General features: G+C 33.6%; 1 protein-coding gene across 2 annotated transcripts in view; it reads left to right on the plus strand.

Moving 5' to 3' along the window:
* LOC145269865 (tRNA (uracil-5-)-methyltransferase homolog A-like) overlaps positions 1-12,764 on the plus strand; it is a 79,736-nt gene extending 66,972 nt beyond the window's left edge. For both annotated transcript variants that reach the window (XM_080125595.1, XM_080125594.1), the window contains exons 16-20: positions 2,342-2,463; positions 5,682-5,757; positions 6,341-6,457; positions 9,447-9,543; positions 12,493-12,764. In XM_080125595.1, the coding sequence (XP_079981721.1) occupies positions 2,342-2,463; positions 5,682-5,757; positions 6,341-6,457; positions 9,447-9,543; positions 12,493-12,637 (557 nt within the window). In that variant the 3' untranslated portion in view covers positions 12,638-12,764. The remainder of the gene's footprint in view (positions 1-2,341; positions 2,464-5,681; positions 5,758-6,340; positions 6,458-9,446; positions 9,544-12,492) is intronic.
* Positions 12,765-27,492: the final 14,728 nt, after the last annotated feature.

Consider the following 27,492-nt stretch of genomic DNA (forward strand, 5'->3'; position numbering starts at 1 on the left):
AAAAGATTTGCTAAACATTAAAAGATTTGCTAAACATTAAAAGATTTGCTAAACATTAAAAGATTTGCTAAACATTAAAAGATTTGTTAAACTTTGAAATATTTGCTAAACATTAAAAGATTTGCTAAACATTAAAAGATTTGCTAAACATTAAAAGATTTGCTAAACATTAAAAGATTTGCTAAACATTAAAAGATTTGTTAAACATTGAAATATTTGCTAAACATTAAAAGATTTGCTAAACATTAAAAGATTTGCTAAACATTAAAAGATTTGCTAAACATTAAAAGATTTGCTAAACATTAAAAGATTTGTAAAACATTAAAAGATTTGCTAAACATTAAAAGATTTGTTAAACATTAAATGATTTGTTAAACATTAAAAGATTTGCTAAACATTAAAAGATTTGCTAAACATTAAAAGATTTGCTAAACATTAAAAGATTTGCTAAACATTAAAAGATTTGCTAAACATTAAAAGATTTGCTAAACATTAAAAGATTTGCTAAACATTAAAAGATTTGCTAAACATTAAAAGATTTGTTAAACATTAAATGATTTGTTAAACATTAAAAGATTTGTTAAACTTTGAAATATTTGCTAAACATTAAAAGATTTGCTAAACATTAAAAGATTTGCTAAACATTAAAAGATTTGCTAAACATTAAAAGATTTGTTAAACATTAAAAGATTTGTTAAACTTTGAAATATTTGCTAAACATTAAAAGATTTGCTAAACATTAAAAGATTTGCTAAACATTAAAAGATTTGCTAAACATTAAAAGATTTGCTAAACATTAAAAGATTTGCTAAACATTAAAAGATTTGCTAAACATTAAAAGTTTTTTTAAACATTAAAAGATTTGCTAAACATTAAAAGATTTGTTAAACATTAAAAGATTTGTAAAACTTTGAAATATTTGCTAAACATTAAAAGATTTGCTAAACATTAAAAAATTGTCTAAACATTAAAAGATTTGTTAAACATTAAAAGATTTGTTAAACATTAAAAGATTTGCTAAACATTAAAAGATTTGCTAAACATTAAAAGATTTGCTAAACATTAAAAGATTTGTTAAACATTAAAAGATTTGTTAAACATTAAAAGATTTGTTAAACATTAAAAGATTTGTTAAACATTAAAAGATTTGCTAAACATTAAAAGATTTGCTAAACATTAAAAGATTTGCTAAACATTAAAAGATTTGCTAAACATTAAAAGATTTGCTAAACATTAAAAGATTTGCTAAACAATAAAAGATTTGCTAAACATTAAAAGATTTGCTAAACATTAAAAGATTTGCTAAACATTAAAATATTTGCTAAACATTGAAATATTTGCTAAACATTGAAATATTTGCTAAACATTGAAATATTTGCTAAACATTAAAAGATTTGCTAAACATTAAAAGATTTGCTAAACATTAAAAGATTTGCTAAACATTAAAAGATTTGCTAAACATTAAAAGATTTGCTAAACATTAAAAGATTTGCTAAACATTAGAAGATTTGCTAAACATTAAAAGATTTGCTAAACATTAAAAGATTTGTTAAACTTTGAAATATTTGCTAAACATTATAATATTTGCTAAACATTGTATGTATTGCATCAAGTTATCAGAAATTTCCAGGTTGGTACTTGGAGTTGCATTAATTCACTGGGAGAGGTATGCACCCCTAGTCTTCGTTAAGACATGCATCTAGGAGAAGGTAACTGATGACGTCGGCAGCAGGACGTTGGATGGCCATCGAGGAGGATGAATCTTTAGCAGATTAACGGTTCTATGTTGTTAAGAGTTACGTTATTCAACTGCAGCTATGCGGATTATCTAAGGACAACGGATAAGCGCAATCAGGCGAGTGAGATGCCACTGCTGCGGAAAGTAATGGCAACCATTCCATATATTCTGCCAAGTTCAAAATCATGTGATGTCTTCAGAGGAATCAGACAAACAATGGATCAAAGCATATGGAGAGCACTAACCATGATTTCATATACGACATGAACATACCACAATACGAGAAGAAGAATTGCCACATGACAATTAATTCAATAATATTGCTTTTAGTTGAAATTGACATAAAAATTAAGTTGATAAAATTGATTTTTTTCAACTCAACTCTGATAACAAGGAAGCACCAAAATTTTAGGGGGATGGTGTGTCAATAACAGTGAAGTGTTCACACCTTAAACAATCGCTACTTAGGGGAAATCTTCAAATGTTCGATCTCTCAACCTTTTTTGGGAATGGTCAGGTTTGCAATTCAGTAACTCTTTATGATTTTAATTTTTTTCATTCAACATGGAATTTGATGCCATTAAATTTTCTCATCTTTTCCAGTAAACAGTCTGGCAACTGGTGTTTTGTACAAACAGATAGCGGAATGGTGTCGTCTGGAATCGGATAATGTTGTCTTGGATATCTGTTGTGGAACTGGGACCATTGGACTCACTCTTGCTAATGTAAGAATCACAGATTTAAAAAAAAAATGTTTGGTGCTTATATAGAATAACACTTAATTTAAAATACAGAAAACACATAAATATCCCGTCACGGAACGAAAATGTCATATTCCAAAAATCACGTAAATTTATCAAGTATTTTTATTTTGGTGTAAAAAGTTATTTTTCTTTTTTTTAATTTTTCTTAATAAATTGCATTCAATACAAAGCTGATTTTGATCTTGATAGGTCGAATTGTCTCCCCCTTATTTATAAACAATGGGTGGCAAAAATAATTAATTGCTGAAAATCATAAAATTTGATTTTCTTAATTTCAAAAAAAAAAATGTGTTTGAGTTTTTTTTTATTTTGGTCGTTCCTATTTCTTCCCCCTCTCTTTCTTTTGAAATGAACAATGCACAGAAATCTGACTCTGAAGCAAAAACTGCTCATACAAGAAAATGCACCATCTTTGATTCCCCCTCAAGGCTTACATGTATGCAAATGAGTACGGGCTTCACCTTCAATCCAGCCATGCACACGCACTGCTATTTCTGCATCAGCTGTCATGATGTTCACCTCGTCACGCATCGTAAAACTAACATGTTGCATCAGGAGTTTATACGTTTGGAGCGTTAGAAAGATCCATGCATTCTTTCAGCAAACTCGGATGCAGGTCTTCCATTTTGAGATCTCGTATGAAATTGTCTTGTCCTCCTGCCAAATGATGTTCAACACTTGCTACACCCGTTATGCAACATTCGTTTACATGTTTTTATATACACACATCAATACGGTTCATATATTATTCAATATGTTTTATATTATATTATTATATAATTATATTATATTATTCGATATACGGTTCATACATTATTCAAGCTATGTATTTGTTATTTATTCAACTTAGCCAGTGTTTGTTATTTGTTCTGGCTAAGTTGAACATCATTTGGAAGGAGAAGGCAATCAAGCTCAGCTCAAAGATAAGATTTATGCATTCCCTCGTCCACTCTGTTTCCTGTATGTTTATGAAACATGAACCCTTACAGCAGAATTAGAGAATATGATTCAGGCCTCAGAAATGAGATGCTTCAGAAGACTGCTTGGCATCTCTTACAAAGACCACATAACGAATGAGATAGTCAAAAACAAAATAAAACAAGCCATTCGTCCTTATGAAGATTTTCTCACCACAATCGGGAGATGCAAACTAACAAGAAGGGAAGGGCTTGCGAAAACAGTGCTCCAGGGAACAGTCAGAGGAGGAAGAAAGAGAGGAGGACAGAAGAAGAGATGAGAAGAAAACATCACAGAACAGGATTGAAGCTGAGCGAGGCGGTCAAACGTGTGGAGGACAGGGATGGATTGAGAAGACTGGTTGGCAGATCATCTGTAGCACCCCAACGGCAACTGCCATGGGGCAGGTGAAGGTGAAGGAAGGATGAAATCGAGCCCTAGGATTTTACGTGATTTTTGGAATATGACATCATCATTCCATGATGAGTACGTGCATCATAAAGATTAGTCTGTATTTTCTTGTTTAGTTGAATTCTAAATAAGAACCAAGAGTTTTCTTTTTTTCAAAAAAAGTAAAATATGAAAATGACTGTTGTGAACAGTTTGACAAATTAAAATTAAGACATGTCTCATTAAAGAATGGACCAAGACCAGGCGGGGTGGGGGGTGGTGGGTCTTAACTGATAATGGCAGGTTGTATATGAAGTGAAAGAAAATGAAATGAATTTTAGACTTTAGAAACACGGAACAAAAATTTGGATGCATGTTCATAAAAATATGTAAGAAATGTCAGTTCCGAAAAAACAAACACGGAAATTGTGTGATATACTTAGACGGCTTTTTTGAATTGACTTCCAACCAAACCTATCTCTGTCCAGGCCTTTATTTATCCCTCTTTCTTTCAAGTGCATCCTCATCACTTTCTTCTGTTTTGGTCTTCCACCATGAACTAAACCATAACTGTTCTTAATCAACCAACAAACTCATCCATTCTTTCGGCATGGCCATATTATCAAAGTCTCATCTCCCGTCTGCGGTCCAGATTTAATCTTCCTCTTGAATCATCTTTAACACTTACGTAACACATCAATCATATGATTCTTATGATAATCGCTCTCCATGCAACACATGTCCTCAACACTCACTGGTCAGATTTTCAATTCTATACATCACATCACATAATACATACAAATTAGTGATTCCGATACAATTTCTTTATAAATCTCTAAATATTTAACTATAGTGCTGTTATTTTTTCTTCAATTATTGGAAAATCACCGGGGGGGGGGGGGGGTAGATTTTAGTTTTACTGGTTTTTCAAAATCAATAAATATTTATTATTTTATCATGACTACGAGCAGTGGATGGTTTTGTTTGAACAAAATCAAATAACTGTACCTCTTATTCTCTAAATAACGAATTACAGCATTAAAATATAATTTGAGTGCAGAATCAAAATAGACAAAGACAAATTCCATTAAATTGCTTAAAAAAAAAGCTAAAAAAAAAGCTAAAAAAAAAGCTAGAGAAATGCTGCATAAATGAATTCATTGTTGTGAATTGGTCAGTTATTTCAAGTAATTTTTTCCGTATAATGATGTCAATTTTGAATCCTGAATTTCTGAGTTTTAAATTCTTATAACTTTTGAACCAGTTTTGGATATTTGCATAATTTAAACAGTTTTGAACTCCATTTACTGAGCTTTTTATAAACCACTGTTATTAAATATATACAACAATCAGATTTTGTTTTTGTCTTTAATATACGGCGTAATCGCGTTTGACACACTAGTTCCCGTCAGATCACCAAAGTTAAGCAATGATGAGCCTGGCCAGTATCAGATGGGTGACCATTTAGGACCTGCAAGTGCTATATATGCTCTTCGCTTATCTAAGCATTGTTTCCATCGTCCTGGACTTCTCCTTGCCACTGGACTCAAACAGTGCCGATTCAGGAGAGGTGTGGTTGCGGATTGTGCAACTCTTGCCACATAATTATGTGCAGCAGCCCCTACAGGGGTTATCCTTTGTCTTTTGAGATTGAACAAAGGTTTTAAGAATAATTAAATAAAAATCCACTGGGTATTTTACTCAAATTCATCAGTCAATTTTATTCAAATCTACAACTTACGACATTTTTTGTTTCATATTTTTTTTTGCTTCGCTAGTTCAGGATGTACTTTTTATTTTATTTTGTTTTGTTTTTTATTGTTTTTTTTAAGCACGTGAAAAAAGTAATTGGTGTTGAGATGTCCGCGCGAGCAATTGAGGATGCAAAAAGAAATGCTGTTCTTAACGGTAAGTTGTTGAATGCATTTTTAAATTTAATTTTTTCATAATTATTCATTTGTTTTTTTTTTCTGTTTTTTTGTTTTTACTTTATATATTTTTGAATTTAATTTCTTTCATAATTATTCATTTGTTTTTTTGTTTGTTTTTGTTTTTACTTTATATATTTTTTAATTTAATTTCTTTCATAATTATTCATTTGTTTTTTGTTTGTTTTTTGTTTTTACTTTATATATTTTTTAATTTAATTTCTTTCATAATTATTCATTTGTTTTTTTTGTTTGTTTTTTTAATTATATATTTTTTAATTTAATGATCCGTCCCTTTAAGTAATTTAATTTACAACATTTCCACTACTTATGATTGCTACGCTATAATCCCATTGACTAATGTATACCCATTAACCCTTATCCTCGAGTGGCCTCCGGGCCTTGATAAGTGATGATTCCTTTATTAAAAAAAACAAAATTTTCCTATTTAATTTTATTATAAAATTGTAAATTTCTATATTTTATTTTACAATTAAATCTTTTACAGCAAAATTACATATGTATAAAATGTTTCACATTTTTTTTTTTTTTGTCTTCTCCAGGTGTTGAAAATATTGAATTCCATTGTGCCAAAGCCGAAGATGTGACGGAGCAGATGAAAGTTTGGGCCAGGAGTGAGAAGGCAGTTGCAATAGTTGATCCTCCGAGACCAGGACTACGTAAGTTGAAACTGGAGAATTTAACATCCATTTTCTTTTGAAAAAATATTTTAAATTTTTAAATTCTGTTTTTTGCTTTTGTTGTTTGTTTCTTAAATTTAAAAAAATGCAAATTTTGTGTTAGGCTTGAACAGGAATGTGAGACATTTTTAGTGGAATTCTGTTTTGTTTTTATTTATTTTTTTTTTAAAAAAAGGCAGAATTCCATTTGCTTTGCATTAAAACAATAACTTTTTTTTTAGTGGAATTCTGTGATGGGGGGGGGTCTTGTTTTTTTTTGTAAAAAAAAGGAGAATTCCACCTTTTTGAATTTTTAAAAAATAAAAGTTTGTTTTTTTTAGTGGACTTCTGTTTTTATTGTTTTGTTTCTTAAGTAAAAAAGCAGAATTCCATCTTTCTTTGAATTTAAAAAATGATTTTTTTTTCTTTGTCTAAGCAAAATCTGATTTCTATCAAATTCTAGAATTATTTTTTTGGCATAATTTCATTCCTCTTCCTCTTATCTCTTATCGTTTTTCACTTCCCTTTTTTGGTTTGATTTGTTTTGTTTACCCCCAAACTTCAAAATAATTTATGCTGTGGGTAGGGTGAGTGGAGGTGGTAGAAGACTTTGTTTCATCAAAGAACACCTCCGACACCTCGACCCAAACACACATATACACTTGTTATTTTTTTTTGTTTTATTTTTTTAAAATATGCTTAAAACATTCTTTTTCATGCAAAAAATATAATTGTAACTTTAACAGAATTTAACAAATCATTTAAAAGTGAAGTGAAAAAAGCTATTGTAGATTAATACCTTTCACCCTCCCCCCCCCCAGCAAGATTTTACTTTATTTAGGCAATTATGTGGAAACACCCTGAAAAACTTTACAAACTAACAATTATTTTAGAACTTGCGGGGGTGCCTGGCATTGACCAGGTGTTTGTAGGTTTTTAAAAAAAAAGAAGTGGTAGTAGGCAGGCTCGACTCCACGACGCGAAGGTGGAAAAGAATGTGAAAGAAAAGCTGAGAGTTTACCGCTGGGCCATGACGCAAACGGAAGTGAAAAGCGTTGAAATTTAGCAGATAGCTTTTTGCCATATTTGTTTCCCCACAATGTTGGGAAAAACCAGCTCCCCTCGCAAAGGGGGAACTTTTGCAGTGTCTTAATGAATAGCAATTGTCTGATATAAAGGGTTTCCCCCACAGTGATCAAAGCTGATTGCCTTCAAAATGTCCCAGCCCAGAAGGCCAGGCGATCGACTTTGCTTCAAATCGGAGATGTTACCATCTAGGGAGTATAAGAAAAGTTCTCCAAAATAGTAACCTTGTCGAGAATCCCCGGCGAAAAAAATCCTTCCACGGACAGACACAAATGCACGTGTCCATTTTGTCTATTTTAGTATAGACTAGCTTGGGTGCCCTGCGTTGCCCGGGTATTTGGAGGTGTATGTTGAGCAAAAAAAAAAAAGTGGTAGTTGGCAAGCAGGCTCGAACTCGTACCCACAAAGGAGGAAACAAAACGTGACATTTTTGCCATTGCATCCCTTGCCAAATCGGAAGTGGCGAAGGTTTAAATTAAGGCTAGTTGGTTTTAGTCTAAGCCATTTAATATCGGTTAGCTTTCCAGGACGATTGACGGCATGAATATAAGTCGTTTTAAATCCCGGGATTTCCCATTGTGTTCATTTTGTTTGCCTGGATACAACTTCATAACATTATTATAGGTCACCTTTCCTGGGATTGACTTATTGTTCTTTTGATCGCCCGAACCTCTCCTTAACAGGAGGACAACAGTCAGCATGTTTAGAATGTTTGTTCGACATATCCTATTCAAAGACTGATGGAGGTCGGGGGTAGATATGTTTGTGATTTTGTGACATTTTTTTTTTTATGGAAATAGCTCTAGACAAGGCATAAAGTCACTTAATGTAAGGAGCTAACAAAAACAGAGATGATTATTGTAAAGACAGGTGATGCCTATTGACCTTAGTCTTGAAAAGACCAAGGTTGTAAGTAGGAATAAAACAGTGAACAGGAAGAGAGTTCCACAATTTTGTAATCCTTGAAAAGAATCTATCACTAGACCAATGAAGTGAAACAAGCTGAAACAAAGGAAGCAGGAAATGAGTCAGACAATCCTTAGGAATACATGCTGTAATAGTATTTATAGAAAAGACTGAGACTAGCCACATCACGTCTGTATGAAAGAGTGGGACTAATCAAATTACAAATACGTTTCTGTAATTTATCAAGAACTTTCAAATAAAACAGATTCACCAACCCAAACCCCTAACCCTAACATGACTACAGTGCTCCATACATGGTTTGATAGTAGATTTGTGGAGATAGAGAATAGCCTCTGATATGAGAAAGCGCGTTTAGAACGATAGAGAGAATGATTTTACGAGAAACAGAAAGAGCAATAGCTCTAATACACGGACGATAAGAAAGATTTTACGAGAAACAAAAATAAAGTTTTAGAGTCGATTTCTCATTGAGAGCAGATCCATCGATAAGAATCTCAGGAAAAAAAGGATTGGAAGACAAAATGATGGTTGTTAATCTTTTTTGTTTTTTCTGGTTTTGAGGGGGTCACGGTGCATCCATCTTTTTAGGTGGTTACTTGTGGTTTTACATTGGGAGGTGAATGCATTCAAACTTAAGGTAAGGTGGAGTGTTTAGAAAAATAATTTTTAGAGGGAACTTTCCATTCAGACCTACGATTAATGGTTGGGTAAGTAATTTTTTTTTTTTTTTTTTTCCTAAGCTTTCACTATGCCAATCTTCTGCCCCCACCCCCAAAAAAGCGCAGACTAGTTAGCAATCAGTTGTTGAGAATGTCTTTTGTAATTGTTGAAGGAAAGCGGCTTAGTCTTAGTAGCATGAAATGTTGCCAAGTATTTAACAATAATTGAAAAAATAAAAACGTTTTTTAAAACTTCCATCTTCAATGTTTTAATCAATATTTTAATTCAATTTAAAAAAAAAAAAAATACTTTCCAGGTGGCAAAGTGATGTATGCCATTCGCAGGTGTCCTCAAATCTGTCGTCTCATTTACGTGTCGTGTAATCCAGCAGGTGCCCTTCAAAATTTCATGGAGTGAGTTTTTTCTTTTAATTTTTTCATGTGATTTTAATTTTTTTTTTTTTTTTTATTGAATTATTTTTGATTTTAACTTTTGTTTTCCCTAAACAAGCCATCTTGCCTCTGAAGCATAAGGAGCTACTTTGATAGGGGCCAGGTTTTATAGAAGTCATTTGAATATTAGTGTTTGGATGATTACGTATTTATATTATATATAGTAATGATTTAAAAAGTAAAAAAAAATGATTTGTGCGCCACCACCGAGAATTGAAACCAAAATGTTTTGCTTACGATTTACATTTTCCTTTGATGTTAATGCCTGAGCTATAAAGACATGTTTGCTGTAAGGCTGACAATTAAAACATAAACCAATAGCTATTACATTACACATGCGTATTTGTAATGCTGTTCGACCTTTACCTGGCAAATTTAATTTTTTTAATTTTCACACTTTTGCGCCGATTTTCCCTGGTTAAAATCCAAATATAAAGTTTTGCATTCGTTCGAATACCCTATATATTAAGTTTCATGTCTGTAGACCAAAAACTGACACGGGTTTGGTAGGCAAAATTTTTTAAACAAATATAAATATGCATACTTAAATATATATAAAAAAGGTTTGTGTTTACTATAACCGTTTTATACAAATATCACGCAAGTATAAATCATGTAGAATATCTGCATGAATATAATTACACGTAATAGTTATCTAAAGATGACCATCCCATAAGAAAATCGAATAAACTAATAGGAAATTAATTAAAAATGAATGTTTAAAAGAATATGTAAATTAGATCTTTTGCAGATGAATGCAATTCCACGACCCATGCATAACAAAGTTGTATATTCTTTTTAAATGAATAGAAAAAAAGGATTTTAATATGAAAATCAAATCGAAAAAAAAAACTAAACTCATAGGGGTATAGATTTCCAATTCCTAAAACAATTCTTTTTAATTTTTTAGTTTTCGTTTTTGTTTTTTTTTTTTTGTTTAAAACTTAATTTTTTATTGCTAATGATATAATGATTCGTTCTTTGTAAAACAACAAATTTCTTATTTAGACTTGCACTTATTTAGGTATACAAAAATCAAGAAAAACCTAATTGTTATGGTGTGAAGATGTTGGATTTCAAAAATCACAAAAGATTGATCAAGTATTTTTTTTGTTTTTAAAAATCAAATTTTATGATTTTTAGCAATTAAGTATTTTACTTAAAGACTAAATTTGAAAAAAAAAATACTTGAATTGTCTGCCTTTAATTTCAATCAAATATAGTGGATGTCATAAAATTTTATTTTCTTAAAAATACTTGATCAAATTACGGTAATTTTGGAATGTGACATCTTTGTTCCATGACGAGTATGTACAAGGTGCCTTCAATAACATTCAAGACGTTTTTCACGTGTGCACTTTTAGTGATAGTACACACATGAAACTCTAGTCTCCTTCGAAGTGATCTCCTCCGGCTGCAATGCACTTGTTGTGTACCATTCAAACAACTTCTAGAAGGTCTCACGGAAGTCCTCTTGTGTGAGCATGTCAATGACCCTCGTCACAGCCTCTTTCATCTTCTCAATTGTCTCATAACGACAACCTCTAAGTTTTTCTTGAGCTTAGGGAATAACCAAAAGTCACAGGGAGCAAGGTCTGGACTATAGGGAGGGTGAGGAACTGTTTTGATGCTCATCTTGGTCAAATAGTCTGTGACATGGATGGAGCACTCTGTACTGGTGGAAATGCCACTGACTTGAAAAGTGCTGGCCTTTTCCGACGGAATCTCTTCCTGAACTCCTTTAAAACGTCAACATATTATTCCTTGTTGACCGGGAACCCAGTACATGTCGATCATACGCGTGCTATCAAAAAAGGGATCATCATGCGTTTCTGATTTCTGGCCTTCTTGGATCTGGAAGAGCCAACATGCTTCCATTGGGAACTCTGTTTCTTCATCATAGCAGTAGATCCAGCTTTCACCGCAGGTCACCAGAGCATGAAGAACTGCAGGATCTGAATTTATCAGCTCGACTATCTCCCTGTTGTCATGACAACGTGTTTTTTTCTGATCTTCTCTGAGCACTCTTCGAATAAACTTTGCACAAATCTTCCGCAGCTTCAGTTCTTCACTAATAATTGTGTGTTAGTTCCCACACTGACATCAAACTGCACTTATTGTCTCTATAGACACATGACGGTCCTTATCCATGAAATTCTTTATTTGGCCAATCAACTCTGGTGTTTTGACTCCCTTACTCCTCCCACACCTCTCATCATTCCTCACAGACTTCTTGCCTTCCTTGAATCTCTTATGCCACTCAAAAACTGATACTCGATTAATGCAAGATAGTCCAAAAGCAATCTGAAGCATTCCATACGTTTCTGTGGCATTTTTTCCAAATTTAAAACCGAATTTTATTGCATATCGTTCTTCTAAAGTGTCCTTACGTCTAGATTGCATTTTTGAAATTCACCAGCTGTGACAATCAGGCTTTAGTAGGGTGTATTCCAATTCCTGCTGTAGCTGTTCATTAGAACCTGAAATCATAAAAATTGGTCAGTCATTTCATAAGATGTGTAGCAATAACATACTGAATTTTCAAGAGTCTACGACAATTTTATTTTTTGGATAAGTGTTAAAAAAAAAAAAAAAAAAAAAAAAGCATGGTAGAGAAAGCCCACCTCCTTAGCAATGTTCTCAATATGTTTGTTCCGATTCATAAATATTAAGCTAAGCAGTTTAAACAAAGAGTTTTCAGTGATTGAGAAGGGATGTTTTGGTAATTGTTAAACTAATTAAAATAAAACAACAGCTTATTATTTTAGCATCCTGTCTGTCCATTAGTCTGTCACATTTCATCTAATATCCTTGGTTTATCATGAAAAAAGTTTCAAATTTTAGTTTTTATCCCATGCACTCATTACATACAGTGAAAATATTTTTTCTTGCTTTTTTTTTTTTTTTCAGTCTGATCCGACCTGTATCCCGACGAATCAAAGGCGAACCGTTCTATCCTGTCAAAGCAATTCCAGTCGATCTTTTTCCGCACACAAAACACTGTGAACTCGTCCTTCTTTTTGAACGAGAAAAAAATGATTCTTCTGACGCGTGACCGAAGTTTGATTTAACTGATCCACTCTTGGGCCAAAGTTTGTCGACCTCATCGTCTCAGAAAATGTGATATTTTTATTTTTATCTCATTTTTGTTTTTGTTTTATAAAATGAAACAAATTTTAGTATTTCTTTGTTTTGTTTTTTTTTTTTTATTTTGCTGCATTTTTGCTTTTTTTTTTTTTTTAATTTTTTTGCTGCATTTTTGCTTTCTTTATTTTTATACTGTGAACCTTTCTGTCTTACTGGTCATCACATCCCATCGTTGGTTCTTGGCAAAGAATCATATGATGCAAGCTGTATTCTTCGTATCCTTTGCATTCTTCAGACTACCATTATCTATATATATAAAAGGCAAAATGTATGTGTCTATGTGCATTTTTTGTGTATGTCTGGCAAAGGCTCGGGGAGGGGGGGTGTCACTGTTTCTTAGAACTTTTTATATACTCCCTGGATTATAATATCTCCGATTTACGAAAGGAAGTCGCGTGTATTTTTTATTTGGACGACTTTTACATGCTATTTTCACAATATTTCTTAGTCTATGCGTGTCTGCTTAGCTTTTCCGTATATAAGCAAAACTGAACCGGAGCAAACGCATCTTCCTGGCACCCATGCTAGTGATGTCCAGAAAAGTAATGAGCTTTGATCAATGCGGGGAAAACCCCTCATATCAGACAATTGCTATTCATTTGGACACTCCCCTTTTTTTATGGGGAGCTGGTTTTATGCAGAAACTGGCTTGCAGCCAAATTTAATTTCATTCCCTTATGGCGTGATGTTTGACCTCATTAAATTGACGCACACCTGTCACGTCACTTTTTAATCATTGAATTAGAACGCTTCTCAGCTCTTGTCCTGTCGTGGCCGAGCAGTAAGATGTCAGGTTTTTCACACTTTGTTCCACCTTCATGTTAATGGTTTGGACTCGAGCCTACCTGCCTACCAAAAAAAATTTTTTTTTTCTTTTACATCGACAAAGACTTAGGCAATGCCGGGCACCCATGCTAGTCATCTTGAAACATTAAAAAAAAAAAAAAAGTAACTCGACACAAACTCTAAAACTGAAGTTACATCACTGAACTTGGCTGTCATCGCATCTCAGGACATCATATCGTTCTTCTGATGCCGAAGATGGTGTTTAAACATCTCAAACTCTTATTGTGATGTATCATCATCATTTTTCGAGTTGATGCTGTTCACGTGCTTACTCCTGATATCCCGATCCGGCATGAGTGCATCCAGGTCTCATCTCTCAACTTGCAATGTCATCTGCGTATGTGATAAGTACATGCAAAATGAATGCCGATGCTCAAAATGTATAAACATTTTGACCCCCACTCTTTACTTGAAAAATTCACAAAAAATCAGGAAATTAACAAATTTTAATGAAATTTTCAGTATTTATCAAATAATGATCGCAGAATATAATGAACTAATTATTTTTATTTAAATCTTAGTGGAAATGTATTATTTTGTTTAAACAAAAAATACCTTTACTAAAGTTATGGTTTTCTGTAGTAAATAAAAAATGCAAGAATTTATTTTTTCTTTTTTTATATAAATAAAGCATCGTAATTTGTAACAATACAAATAAAATAAAATCATTTTTATAGGAAAATTACAAAAAAAGGCCCCTAAATCCGTATTAATGAATTCTATATAACTCGAAGAAAAATGAATTTCTTGAACTACCGATATTATCATTCAATTAAACATTGCTTATTTAATATTTTCAAACAAAAAATTATAATTGCAAAAAATATTTCTACTTTTATTTTTTAAATTACGGGTTTCGCATAATTTTTATATGCAAGATTTTAATAATTTTCTTACTCGCAGAAATGTGAAATTTTTGGCGTAACATGTTTTATATAATATTGAACAGTAATTAAAAAAAATTAATTTAAAAATAGGAACATAGAAAAATAATTAAATTAAAAAATGCAAAAATTAATAAGAACGTTCAAAAAAGGAATGTACGGATGCGCGACTGAGAAAAAAAGAACTTCCTCCCTTTTAATTACATGACGCCATTTTCAAAGTCTTTTGACTGCCTGAAATTTTGGGCCTTCGTAATTTTCGTGTTTACAAAATTTTAGTTTGTTGCGTTTTGCGAACGTCAGAATCACTCGGTTTTGGGCTAATTAATTTATGTTTTGTACAAGCAAGGTGTTTTTTTTTTTGTTTTTTTTAATTTAATTCAATATCTTAGGACTTTACTAATTATCTTTGAAATAGACTCAGAAAACTAATATTTATCTTTTAAAGGATTTTTACAATGAATTTATTTAACTTCAAAATTTAGCTGAATTGGTTAGCTCGCCGTGAAAACATTTTCATAACTTTTTTTTTTCACGTGTATAAATATTTTTTCCTTTTTAGAAATTAAGTTTAGTTTTTAATCTTTCAAATACAATCAAAAAGTAGTCGGAAACCTACAAAAAAATTATAATAAATCGGCTTTCAAAACTAGGTCCCCCATTTTTGCCCGTACCTAGTATGTGATCAATCTACTTTTGTAGGGTTCCACTGAAGTAGGAAAAAAATAATTTCATTTACTGGTCTAGAACAGTAGTTTGCAGAGTCCGATACAGTCAGTGCGGAGCAGCATCTAGAATTTTATGTAAAATCAACTCGACTATTCTTTTAGTAGAAAAAGAAATATAATTTATTGGCAAAAGAACTCGGCTGTATATGAATGTAAATATTAACTTCATATTTTGAAATTAATTTTAGAATTCGATCTTCCAGTGGACAAGCATCCTTTTTATGAAAAAAGGAAAACCCGTTGTGTACGAATCTGATACAATAAAGAAAAAGCGACGGAAAGTGATGCACGAGCGATGCATTATCGTCCAAACGTTGTGCTGGTTTAAATTTGTTAGATGAGCCTGACGTCGGCTGCAGTGTGGTCTCAGTCAGTAAAACAAGAGAAGAATTCTTCAAATTAAACCACATTAAATCGCATTCCAAATGGAGGTTTATTTGTTGGAGGTTACAATGGAACTCCTTTTCTGAACAGACGTGCAAATTTTTTTCCAGATTAAATCAAAACCAAAAGAACCATCTTGTTTGAGGAAAACCTAATTGAATATCAGACCCCAGATAACCAAACCGCCTAGAAGACCAACTCTGACCTCCCCTGTTCATCTGCTGGAATATATCTACTTTTGACCAGAAATCCTAAATGTCCTTTTTTTTTTTCTTTTTTTTTTCTTTTTTTTTTTTCCAGCAGTTGTTCTCACCTGTTCACTGGAACTGACCACGTTCCTCTCTGCCCACCCCATTCAATCACCCAGAAACTAAACACTTTAGATAATGGCCAGCTTTATCTATGAACATACAAACGTGTGCTGCCCGTGGATTCCATATCTGGACATTAAATTTGGAAGTTCCTGAATGAATCATAAACATTTATCTACAAAAACATCTATAATATAAATCTCACCTGTCTGTTTAAATGTATGTATCTTTGTACATGTATATCTGCCTAAAACTTTTGACAGAGGCGACGGATTTTCACAAGATCAGTATCGTTTTGAAGCTCAACCCTTCGGGCGACAAATATCAAAAAATTGTACAAAAACATTAATTCTTTCACCCTCAACTGGGCATTTTTCAACAGGGAAGGGGCGCTTTTTTTGCTGATCTTTTCAAAAGTCATCTCCTCTTTTCTATTGTCTAGCCTTCCGGTTTGACGATGGGTGCAACACATCACTTTTTTTTTAAATTTTCTTTTCTTCCTTCGCGTCACAAGTTCGAGCTTGCTTGCCTACTACCACTTTTTTTCTATTTTTTTTTTTTTTGCTCAACACACACCTCCAAACACCTGGGCAAGGCCGGGCACCCAGGTTAGTCTATATATATATATATATATATATATATATATATATATAAAAGCGAAAATGTATGTATGTATGTACGCTTTTCCTCGATGTCCACAAAAGGCTTCTTTCAAAGAAGCGCTTGCTCGGTTCACAACTTCTTAAAACTTTTTATATCATCTATAAATTGTAATATCTCAGAGTTACCCACGAAGCTCGCCTTTCTATTTAATTTTATTGACTTTCAAACGTTAATTATTCGACATTTCCCGCATCGTCACGCGTTACATTCGGTTTTCGGTATAAAAAAAAGCGAAACTCGACTCTAATCACAGGCCGAAAGCCAGTTGTCTCAAGAGAGCTAAGTAGCGTTTGTTCAATGTCGACTTCGTCATATCAGACTGTAGCTTTTATTTCGCTCCTCCTAATAAACAGGGAGCGGGTTTTTGAAAACAAACAAACCGATTTATTCACCTCATTCAAAACTGTGCCGCACAAAATTCTTACTGCTGAATACCTATCGCCGTCACGTCAATCAAAAACGCGCACCTGTTTTTTTTTTTAACACTTTACTATTTTCCAACTGCGCGTCGTGAAAGCTTTGTTTTTTTGTTGTTTTTTTTCACATTTTCGGGTTTTTTTCACATACCCCGAAAAACACCCAGGCAACGCCGAGTACCCCTCGCTAGTATATATATAAAAGGTAAAATGGGCGCGAGCATTTGTGTATGTCTACCAAAGGCTTTTTGCATTGGGGTTCCGCTGTCGGTTAAATTCCACAAGAAGTTTTCCTATATTTCCGAGATCATAATATTTGAGATCCGCAAACGAACACCATTTCTTTCCTTTTTATTGATCAAGTTAAAAAAATTCCCATGTGCCGTCGTCTCGAGTGTTTGTTTGTCTTTTTTGTATATAAGGCGAAACTATTTGAATGCAAACAAACTTACCTGGCCCCCGAACAGTTTTAAAAGCAATGTTCATTTCTGTGCATGCGTGACGACACCTATGATTCTCAAGTTAATTACCAACTCATTGAATTCACTATGCTCTTTGGCCTAATGGTTAACGAGGAAGACTAATTACCCTACGTTTTTGAGTTCGATCCCACCTCTCTCTATCTTTTTTTTTATCGTTTTATTTTTTCCTTGTGCCAATATCTTCCACTCGGGCAAAATATAATTATCAACTCATTGAATTCACTATCCTCTTTTTTTCACGTTCTTTTCCTCCTTCGTGGTATGGGTTTGAGCCTGCCTACCTTTTTTTTTTTGTTTATGCTTAACACACACCTCCAAACACCCATCCAATGCTGAGCACCCAGGATAGTTATATATATTTCTTTGTCTGTCTGTCTGTCCATTCCACTTTTTCTCAAACTACTACGCTGATCTGGTTTGAACTTTGTATGCACCTTTGTTGTGATAAGGTGCGGCAAACTAAGTCTTATGGTATCCGTTTGATTAAAAAATAAGCCAAAATTTAATCAAATTCAACCAATTTGGCATAAAACAGTCTAAGTCAACAATCTATACCTTTTGCTCGTTTTTCACTAAAAATAAAAAAAATCTAGTTTTTTCAAAATCGTTGTCTCTCAGCATGAATTCCTGTTTAAGGAGACAATTTCATTTTTTTTGTAAAGCGACATCAATTTCTTTGTTCAACAAAACATGAAATCAGTGGAAAAATTGTAACCCAACGCAAACGGCTTTAACGAGCACTGCTGAGCAATTATGATGATCGTTTTTAATGTTTGGAAAATAGACTGTTAGAAAAACTGTGTAGGGGCAAAAAAGATATTTTTACAGATAAAATATTTATCGTAGAAATGTATTGGCAATGCTAACGTCGAATGCTAAAACATAAAACGTGATTTAGTGATGACACGTGTGTGATAATGACATAATGAGGTAGTTTAGAAGAGACGCATAGAGTTTTAGTTTAGAGTTGGGAGTCAGACTGGGAGAGTGTAACATTAACATAGAAGATATTGTCTCTGTGTTTGGAAGCCGGGAGAAACGTGACCTTAGCATAATGTGGAAATCAAAAGATGTAACTGTCGCAAACTCCAAAACGCAAATAAAGTTATATCAAATATGTAACCTATTATCGTTTGGTTTCCGTCAGATGGAAGATGAACTTTAATAATAAGAGACAAAGACACAATGGCGAGAGGCATTGGGCTGGTGCATCTGCTACTAGTCTCTCGCTCCTAGACAAGGTTAAAAAAAGAGTCGCCAATCTAATAGGCCCTGAACTCGCATCTAAGCTTCAGCCTCTGTCCCATCGACGAAACGTTGCATCCCTCTGCCTGTTCTACAAGTATTTTAATGGTGAATGCTCTGACGAACTGCAGACACTTGTGCCCCCACGACGTAGACACCCTCGACAAACCCGACAGGCAGCTAAATCCCACCCCCACACAGTAGAGACCCCTAGATGTAAAAGATCTTTCTACTCCAGTAGTTTCTTCCCCAGAACCGCTAGACTCTGGAATTCCATTCCAAGTTCCTGCTTCCCCAACTGTACTGACATGCAGAAGTTCAAGTGCAACGTGAACCGACATCTTGCTGCCCAAATCCAAAAATAGTGCCCCAGTAGTTGCTGCTCCTGATAGTAGTCCCCTACACCAAAGTGGTAATGCGCCTTGTTTGGGGTGAAAATGTAATAAAAAAATTTTTTTTAAATGTGACGCACACCCACACACACATTGCACAAGATAGATGCTTTTGTTTACACACCCTTGCAAGGATACAAACACACACAAACGGGACGTTATGTATATTCATGTTATATCGACCAGCATGCAACGGAACTGGTTATTTGTTATTTCGCGTTGAAGAAAACTAATGAGAGTTTATTGTCAGTAGAAAGGTTGTGGAGGTTGAAAAAAGAATGTATGAAATGCAAATTTAGAGACAACTGCCAGATTTACTACAGGAAGTGTGGACGACGCAGAAAAATACCGAAGGTTCATTCCGAAGGAATTTAGGGGAAATACGGAAATGAATCTTTTAATGGAGAAAAAGTTTAGTGTTTAGTTAATCTGGCAGCAATGAGGGAAACGAGCAATATACACGTCGAACAGATGACAAAAAGAATGAAAATATTCAGGATAGTTAAACGGATAGTTTACCCCAAGAAAAAGTATATTACGAGGGTCGTTCCAAAAGTAAAAGAGCTATGAAGACAAGATTGGTACCATTATAACAAACAACGTTTTGTGCGATCTCAAGTGGTACAAGCGTTTTGATTCTGCCGACATGGTCTTGAAGATAAACCTTGTTCGGGACGGCCATTAAAGTTGGATGATGGAAAATTGCAAACCTGGTTGGACATTGCGTCTTCATTGAGAATTCTTTTATTCAAAGCTGAATGGTATTTTGACCAAATCTGAAAGATTGCAGATCGATGGCAGAAAGTTTTGAAAAATGGTCTTTATTTTGAGGATTCATTTTTGTTCTTTTTTTTTTTTTGTGACTTGGTGAGTAAAATTTCAATTTTTTGCAAATGTTTACAAATTTTTGGGGCACCCTAAAATTTCATGTTAGTTGTTGCAATATTTTTGATTCATAATGGCATATGATCTCACACAGTCGGACGATTCTATTCATAAATGATGCTGCTAGGAACTGACGAATCGAATTAATTCACGTTTTGCTACCAACCAATCAGAAACCAGAATTGCTCCATAAATATTAAACCTTTTCTGTAGCAATTTCGCATGTTTTTTCCGTCTCGACACGGTAAGAATATTTTGCTCTGTGGAACTGTCTACTGAAAACCAGTCACCTCTCAGGACTTGTGTGTAACAACGAACCATCGGAAACTGTTCTGTCTACTGCAAACCAGTCTCCTCTCAAGACTTGTTTAGAACAACGAACCATCGGAAACGTTTCTGAAACTAAACATGGCTTACACTTCTAGACTTTTCAACAGAGAAAAACAAGTGAACTACTACTGACAACTCAGCAATTTTAGTTGACATAATTTTCTGGGTTCAATCTTACTTTCCAACACTTCTTTATCCTTTTTATGTTTAAATCGAATGTCACTAAAATCTATCGGCTCTAGCATGTATGTATATATATATATATATATATATACACTTGTGCCCGATATTATTCATACCCCTCGGATCTTTGAGATTTCTATAAGATTATTGCTCAAACCAGAAGGTAGACAATATTAAAGGGATTTCAAACAATAAATCAAGCATAAGCATTTAATTTAAACTCAACAAATAAATAAATTATGCAAGTTTGAAACATTATACAAAGAAAAACAATAATGGCACTAGTTCAAAATTATTCATACCTCTCTTACTAATAGTCAATAGCATGCCCTTTATTCTTAATAACTGCCTGTAACCGTTTTGGATATTTATCAACAAGGTTTTTACAAGCATCAACACTGATTTTTGACCATTCTTCAATGCAGTAGTTCTCCAAATCCCTCAAATTTCTAGGTTTCCGCTTTTTAACCTCAGTTTTCAATATGTGCCAGAGGTTTTCGATAGGGTTCAGGTCGGGACTCTGGCTAGGCCATTCCAAAACATTAATTTGATTATCCTCAAACCATTTCTTGACTATTTTGGCAGTATGTTTTGGATCATTATCCTGTTGAAGGACCCAGTTTGGTCCTAAATGGAGCTTCTCCGCATCCTGTCTAATGTTTTTCTGGAGTATCTCCAAATATTGCTCCTTCTTCATGGTTCCATCTACCTTGACCAAACTACCTGGACCACTAGCCGAAAAGGAGCCCCAAAACATTAGGCTACCACCACCATGTTTCACCGTGGGTATGGTGTTCTTTGGGTTGTAAGCTTCTCCTTTCTTCCTCCAAACGTAAGAAGCATCCATATGGCCAAACAATTCAATTTTTGTTTCGTGAGTCCACAAAATACTTGAGAAAACGGACTCTGGAGAATTCACATGGTTCCTAGTAAACTTTAGACGTGCTGCAAGGTGTTTTCCGGTGTGCAATGGAGTCCTTCTTGGTCTTCTTCCTTTCAGACCATTTTCATGCAGAGTCCTTTGCAATGTTTGCCTTGATATTTTTATGCCAGAAGACTCCAGATTTTCTAAAATGTCCTTAGTAGTGGTGGTTGGATTTGCATTAACACTTCTTACAATATTCCTGGTGGCTCTAGCAGACAGTTTCCTTTTCCTTCCTCTACCAATCAAGTTGTTTGTTGTGTGGTGGCTCTGGAATTTTTTGATGATGCTCTGTACTGTTGCTGTAGGGACCTCAAATTTCTTGGAAATTGACTTTTAACCTAAACCATCCTTATGTGAATTCGCAATTTTAGTCCTAAGATCATTACTAAGCTCTTTTTTCTTCCCCATTCTAATAATTTTTATTCTTTTATTGGTTTTCAGTTGATATCATTTTAATTTCTGAAAAATGCAAAAAACGAAATGAAATTAATCAAAGGTTGTATAAAAGCATTCAAAATAAGAATCAAACAGGAAACAAACAGTCAGAAACTCGATTAATACTGAAAATATAAGGGGGTATGATTATTTTTGAACATTGCAGATTTTATAAATAGCTGTATATTTCTTTTATTACAAGTATCCCGAGATTTTAAGATGACGAAAATGATCAGAAGAGGTTTATTAAGAATATGTATCAATATGGACGTAAACAATAAATTCTAACAAAGTTACACCTAATAAACTCAATTTTCAAGGGGGGGTATGAATAATATCGGGCACAACTGTATATAATGTTAGAAAAGCATTTCATCCAAGGCATGAAAATTGTTAAACAAAATGTTTTTACTATAGTCTTTAAAAATAAAGGTACAAGATTCAATTTGAAATTTATTTATCTTCAAAGTGCACTTTTATACATTTTACAAAGTAAGGTATAAAAATTTAATACCTTACTTTGTAAAATGTATAAAAGTACACTTTGAAGATTGTATTTCTCCTCACACCACAACTCATTTTTGCAACCCCCTCTTTGTATTATTACAGGTCTGAATATTCTCTCTGTTTCAGTTCGTAATTCTCCTCAGACCACAACTCCTTTTTGCAACTCCCTCTTTGTCATACATGTCTGAATAATGAGAAAACTTTAAAATAATTTTTTTAAACTTCTTTCAGAATAGAAAATCTTTACAATTTAATAAGAACTTAGAACTGCACGCCTGTGGAACTCTGTTCCATCTGCCTGCTTCCCACCTGACTACAACTTGGATGTGTTCAAGTCCAACGTAAACAAATTCCTAATGAACCGCCCCCTTAAGTAAACACTTCATCAAATCTCCACACTAATGTAATGTATTTGCAATAACCCTTATCCCTGAGTGGCTTCCGGGCCTTGATAAGTGGTAATCACTGTAAAAAAAAAAAAAAACATATTTCATGTAGGTTTCATTAAAAATATTCAGTAGATAACGAGAAAAATAGAGACGAAAATTTCAAAAGGAGTGTATAACTGGTTACGTTCAATAGTAGTCCTCGCTAGCGAAAGACTTTGTTATTCTATCATCATCATTTAAAACATTTTGTGTCCTGCGCGTTCGCGCGAGGACTAATATATATAATTAAATTATTCTTTTATAGCTGTAGACACTAGTGTTTCATATTTACATCATCAGTGTAGAATTGATAAGTGGTGACTCCTATGTATAAAAAAAAAAAAAAATGACAATTCTTGCTGGTCAGGAGATTCAAACCCAGACTTGAAGCCACTTTTGACTCCATTTGCTAAGCTTTTACCTCCTGGCCACCAAATAATTGAATTAATAACAAATAAATGCGCAATTCAGACATTAAACAATCCAGATGACGGAAATCATTAACTTTGCACAAATGTTAGTTGACTGCCTCTTAGTTTGGATGGACCTCTAAGACTCCAGCATTAATATTGTGAGCTTCAGATCTCTGCCCATCAACCACTACTCTTATAAACTATCAGAGAGAGAAATAATTTAATAATTAAGACATTTCCATCTATACCATAGCTGGAGATCTTGTATAGTAGACCTTTATGCCATACCATATCAAAGGCCTTTGATATGTCAAGAGCAATTGCCTTAGAAAGGAAGCCTCTGTCGAGAGATTCACTAATCCTATGAGATATAACTGTAAGCATGCTGTAGATCTAACAGAAACCATGTCACTGAGGAGGTTATTTTTGCTGAGATAGTTGACTACGTCTCTATTTAACACAGATTCTAGCAACTTACTCATGACTCACAGGAGACAGATTGGTCTGTATTGAGAGGGAGATACTCGATCACCTGAATTTTTAAATATGGGACATACTGATGAGATTTTCCAGGGTGTTGGGAACAAATTCCCCTTAAGACAGTGCTTAAACAGCTTTGTAAGTATGGTAGCTAGTTCTGGTTGAAGCTTTTTCAGCACTATAATAGGAATGCCATCAGGGCCAGTTGCTTTACCGGAATCAAAGTTTTTGATTAGCTTGGCAACATCACACACAGATATTTGTATGTTTTCAGACACAGGAGGAAATAAGAGGGGTTGGCGGCTCTGGTAGCATAGGGTAGAATTAGTTGCTTTGTCCGATGCTGACAAGATTACTTCAGGTCCATTGATGATGGTTGGGATAGAGCACACATTTTTATTCAGGATTCTGTTTGCTATTTGCCAAAACTGGTTGGAACCAAACCACTGCCCGGCTACTTTGGACTTGACAGACTGAGCATACGTTCTCTTGCGTTCTTTATTACTCTTTTACAGTGGTTGCTGGCAGTCTTGAAGGTGGTTTTAGTCTCAGTACATCTATGTTGGAAGCTATCGAAAAAGTGATTTCTGTGCGCAATGGCAGCAGCATATTCTGGAGAGAATCACAGCTGGCTATTAGGTTTTTGCTGGAATTTTTTTGAAGGTATGAAACAGTCTATACCTACAATTAACCATTCCGTCAGGTCTGATACTATAGAGGACACATTCTTGTTAAACATGGAACGCAGAGGTAGATCTGGTATAAATGAACGGAAGCTATCCCAGTCAGCCATAGGGTATAAATATAACATATGATGGAGAGGTATGCGGAGGACTTATTACATTTTGTTTTTATCTTAACTGAGTGGTTGGAAAATCCCCGTGAGGACAGAACAAAAGGTAAACATACCTCAGTTGTGAGAAAAAGGTCTAGGAGACTTGCATACTGGCTATTAATGTCAGGCACAGAAGTGGTTCGTGAACAATCTGAATGAGGTCCTCCCCTCATCATCTCTCGTTTGCGTGGGCTAACCATTCCACATTGAAGTCTCCACAGATGTGAATGTTAGCCGAAGGATGAGCATATAAGATGTGGTCAAGTTTATCAGATACCACATGGAAAGCCATCTCTAATGTAGGCACATCTTGGGGGGATCAGATTTAGATGTTAAATTAGAGCATCCTTTAATTACGAACTCATCTAGGAAAATATTCGGTCCAATGCCAGTTTCGCTTAGGAAGAATAGGTCTGGTTTGGTGTTCTGTAATTGGATTTCAACCTCTGGAAGGTTGGAACGTAGACACCTGATGTTGGAGAAGTAGACATGGAAGTGGGGGTCTACGTTGGAAGTTGTTCTGGGTTTAATCTTATATTCTTTCTGGAGACTTTTCATGGAGTTTTGAGATTTGTTGAATAGGGCAAAGAGGGAAAGTAAGGCAGAAAAAGAAGTGAAGAAATGTATATGTTTTTCGTAGACCGTCGGGTTAGGTTAAGCCATAACAATTACCAACTAATAGGACATCAAGAAGCTACTGAATGGTCCAGAATCCATTCACCAAATGGTAATACAGCAGCCCCAGTACTTTGCACCTGCTGATAAGATGGTTAATCCATTTTTCAGGTCCCTGACTATCAGGTGGATAACGTTTATCTCCAGCACTTGTTAGTAACATGGCTACAAGGATAGAAATAGAAAATTTCCGACATTTCAGGCAACTGCTGACCTAGAATACAGCTTTTTCTTTTCCATTTGTTAGAAAAATCACTCATTGTAAATGAGGACTGAGAGACAAATTAGGAAAAGCAAGAGCATGCAGTGAAAAATTTACTTTTACCATGACTAATGTTTATGTAAAATTTCCAAAAAATTCAAGGCATGGTTACTGAGAAAAATACGACAAAATGAGTGGACAAACGATTTTGGGGCAATTTTACCTCTATAATGGAGGGGGGGGGAGCAACCAGAGTTATCCTGGAAAATCCATTCTGACAAAAATTTACTTTCACCATGACTAATGTTTGTGTAAATTTTAAAAAAATCCAAGGCATGATTATTGAGAAAAGTGTGAACAAATAAACAGACGAACGAGAGAGAATTACTAGGTCCAATCCTTCCTTTGTTGAGAGGGACCAAAAAAAAAATAAATAAATAAAAATAACAAATACCATATATTTCGGCGTATAAAGCGGCCATCAAATAAGACGGGGTACAAAATTGGAGCAAATTTTAATAAATTTATCATATATCCGTTGTATAAGACGACTGCTAAATCATGAAACCATGTTTGTTTAGCCTAGGTTAGAGATTGCAACACACGGTATCTTATGAAATTTTGGTTTTTAAAGATGATTTTTTTAAACTTTAAGAGTCGTCTTCTATGTCGAAATATACAGTAAATTTTACCAAATGCAAGAAAATTTAGCTGCAAAGTGCTTCAGCTTTGGAATTTTTTTATTGTGACATTACCTGAACGACTGTGAAAATCAGAAATTCAAGATGGCTGTTGTACTTTAATGAAAATGAACATTTGACGTTGGATATTTAACAAGTGAAAAATTGAAAATCAAACAATAAAACTAATAATTGTTATCAATTGGTCAATTATTTAAATTTCCACTAATCTGTATAACTTTAATTTGCTGAATTTTTTTTTTTTTTTTTTTTTTCAAAATACTTTGCACTATACTGAACCATCCGACACCTTTTTTCAAAATGTTTTAATGATACAAAATCAGAAATAAGTTCAAAAACTGAAAAGTTACAGAGATTGATAAAAGAATTTAATTTTCTTGTTTTTTGGTAAAATTATTTTTTGTAATTTAAAAAAATTTTTTTTTTTTTTTTTACTATACTGCACAAATATATCCGCCAGCGAAAATAAACTAAAAGTGCAACACAAAAATTTTCCTTTCATGATCTTGCATTTCCTTTTTAAAATTTAAAAACATAAGTAGATTTCAAACGTGTGTTGTTTTTTTTATCTAAAAAAAAAAAAAAAAAAAAAAAATTTCAGACAAAAATGGCAGCCATATAAACATGGCTCAAATAAATTAAGAAAAAAAAAAATTGGTTTTTATTTAATTTTTTTTATTAATTCATTTGATTTTTCTGAAAAAGAAAAAGTAAAATAAAAAAATTGTTCCCCCTCTTCTTAATTGAGCCAGCTGCCTTAAGAGAGAGGTATAATGTGTATGGAAGAGTATATTTTCATATATTAGGGTAGGTTAGGGGTATACTTAAAAAAAAAAAAAATTTACTTTGAACAAATCATGAGAGTTGGATCTTAGATTCTGAGCATGGAGCGTCATCGGAAGAAACGTCATCAATAATTACTTTAAAAAATTGTTAAATGGAAGAGTTTATATGTATATATTAAGGTTATACTTTTTGTTTTTAAATCTGCTTTGAACAAATCAAGAGTTGGGTCTTAAAAAAAAAAATGTAAATCTTATATTCTGAGCGTGTAGCGTTATTGGAAGAAATGTCATCAATAATCACTTTTAAAAATTGTACGAAGAAAATATTTTTTCTAGTTATGAATATTTTTGTCTTTGTTTTTTTTGAAGGAGGAAAGGGTGAGGTGGATCGGGTTAGGGTTAGGATTTGGTCAGTCTTCCAATCCGATTTTGTTCAACACAGAGAAAAAACATGTTAAAGCAATTTGAAAAGATTTTTTCTTTTATTGCAAGAAACGTTGATAATTCGTCCGGTTTGCATTTCAACGCGAAAAAATATTGAAGAAAGAATCAGAAAATTTTCATTTTCTTGGATTTGTTTCTTCAAAAGATGCAAGACGGACAAGATTTTGTGTATTAGGTTAACAAC

This window comes from Euprymna scolopes, chromosome 45, assembly GCF_053919585.1.
Source record: "Euprymna scolopes isolate OS-2025 chromosome 45, ASM5391958v1, whole genome shotgun sequence".
Lineage (NCBI taxonomy): Eukaryota > Metazoa > Mollusca > Cephalopoda > Sepiida > Sepiolidae > Euprymna > Euprymna scolopes.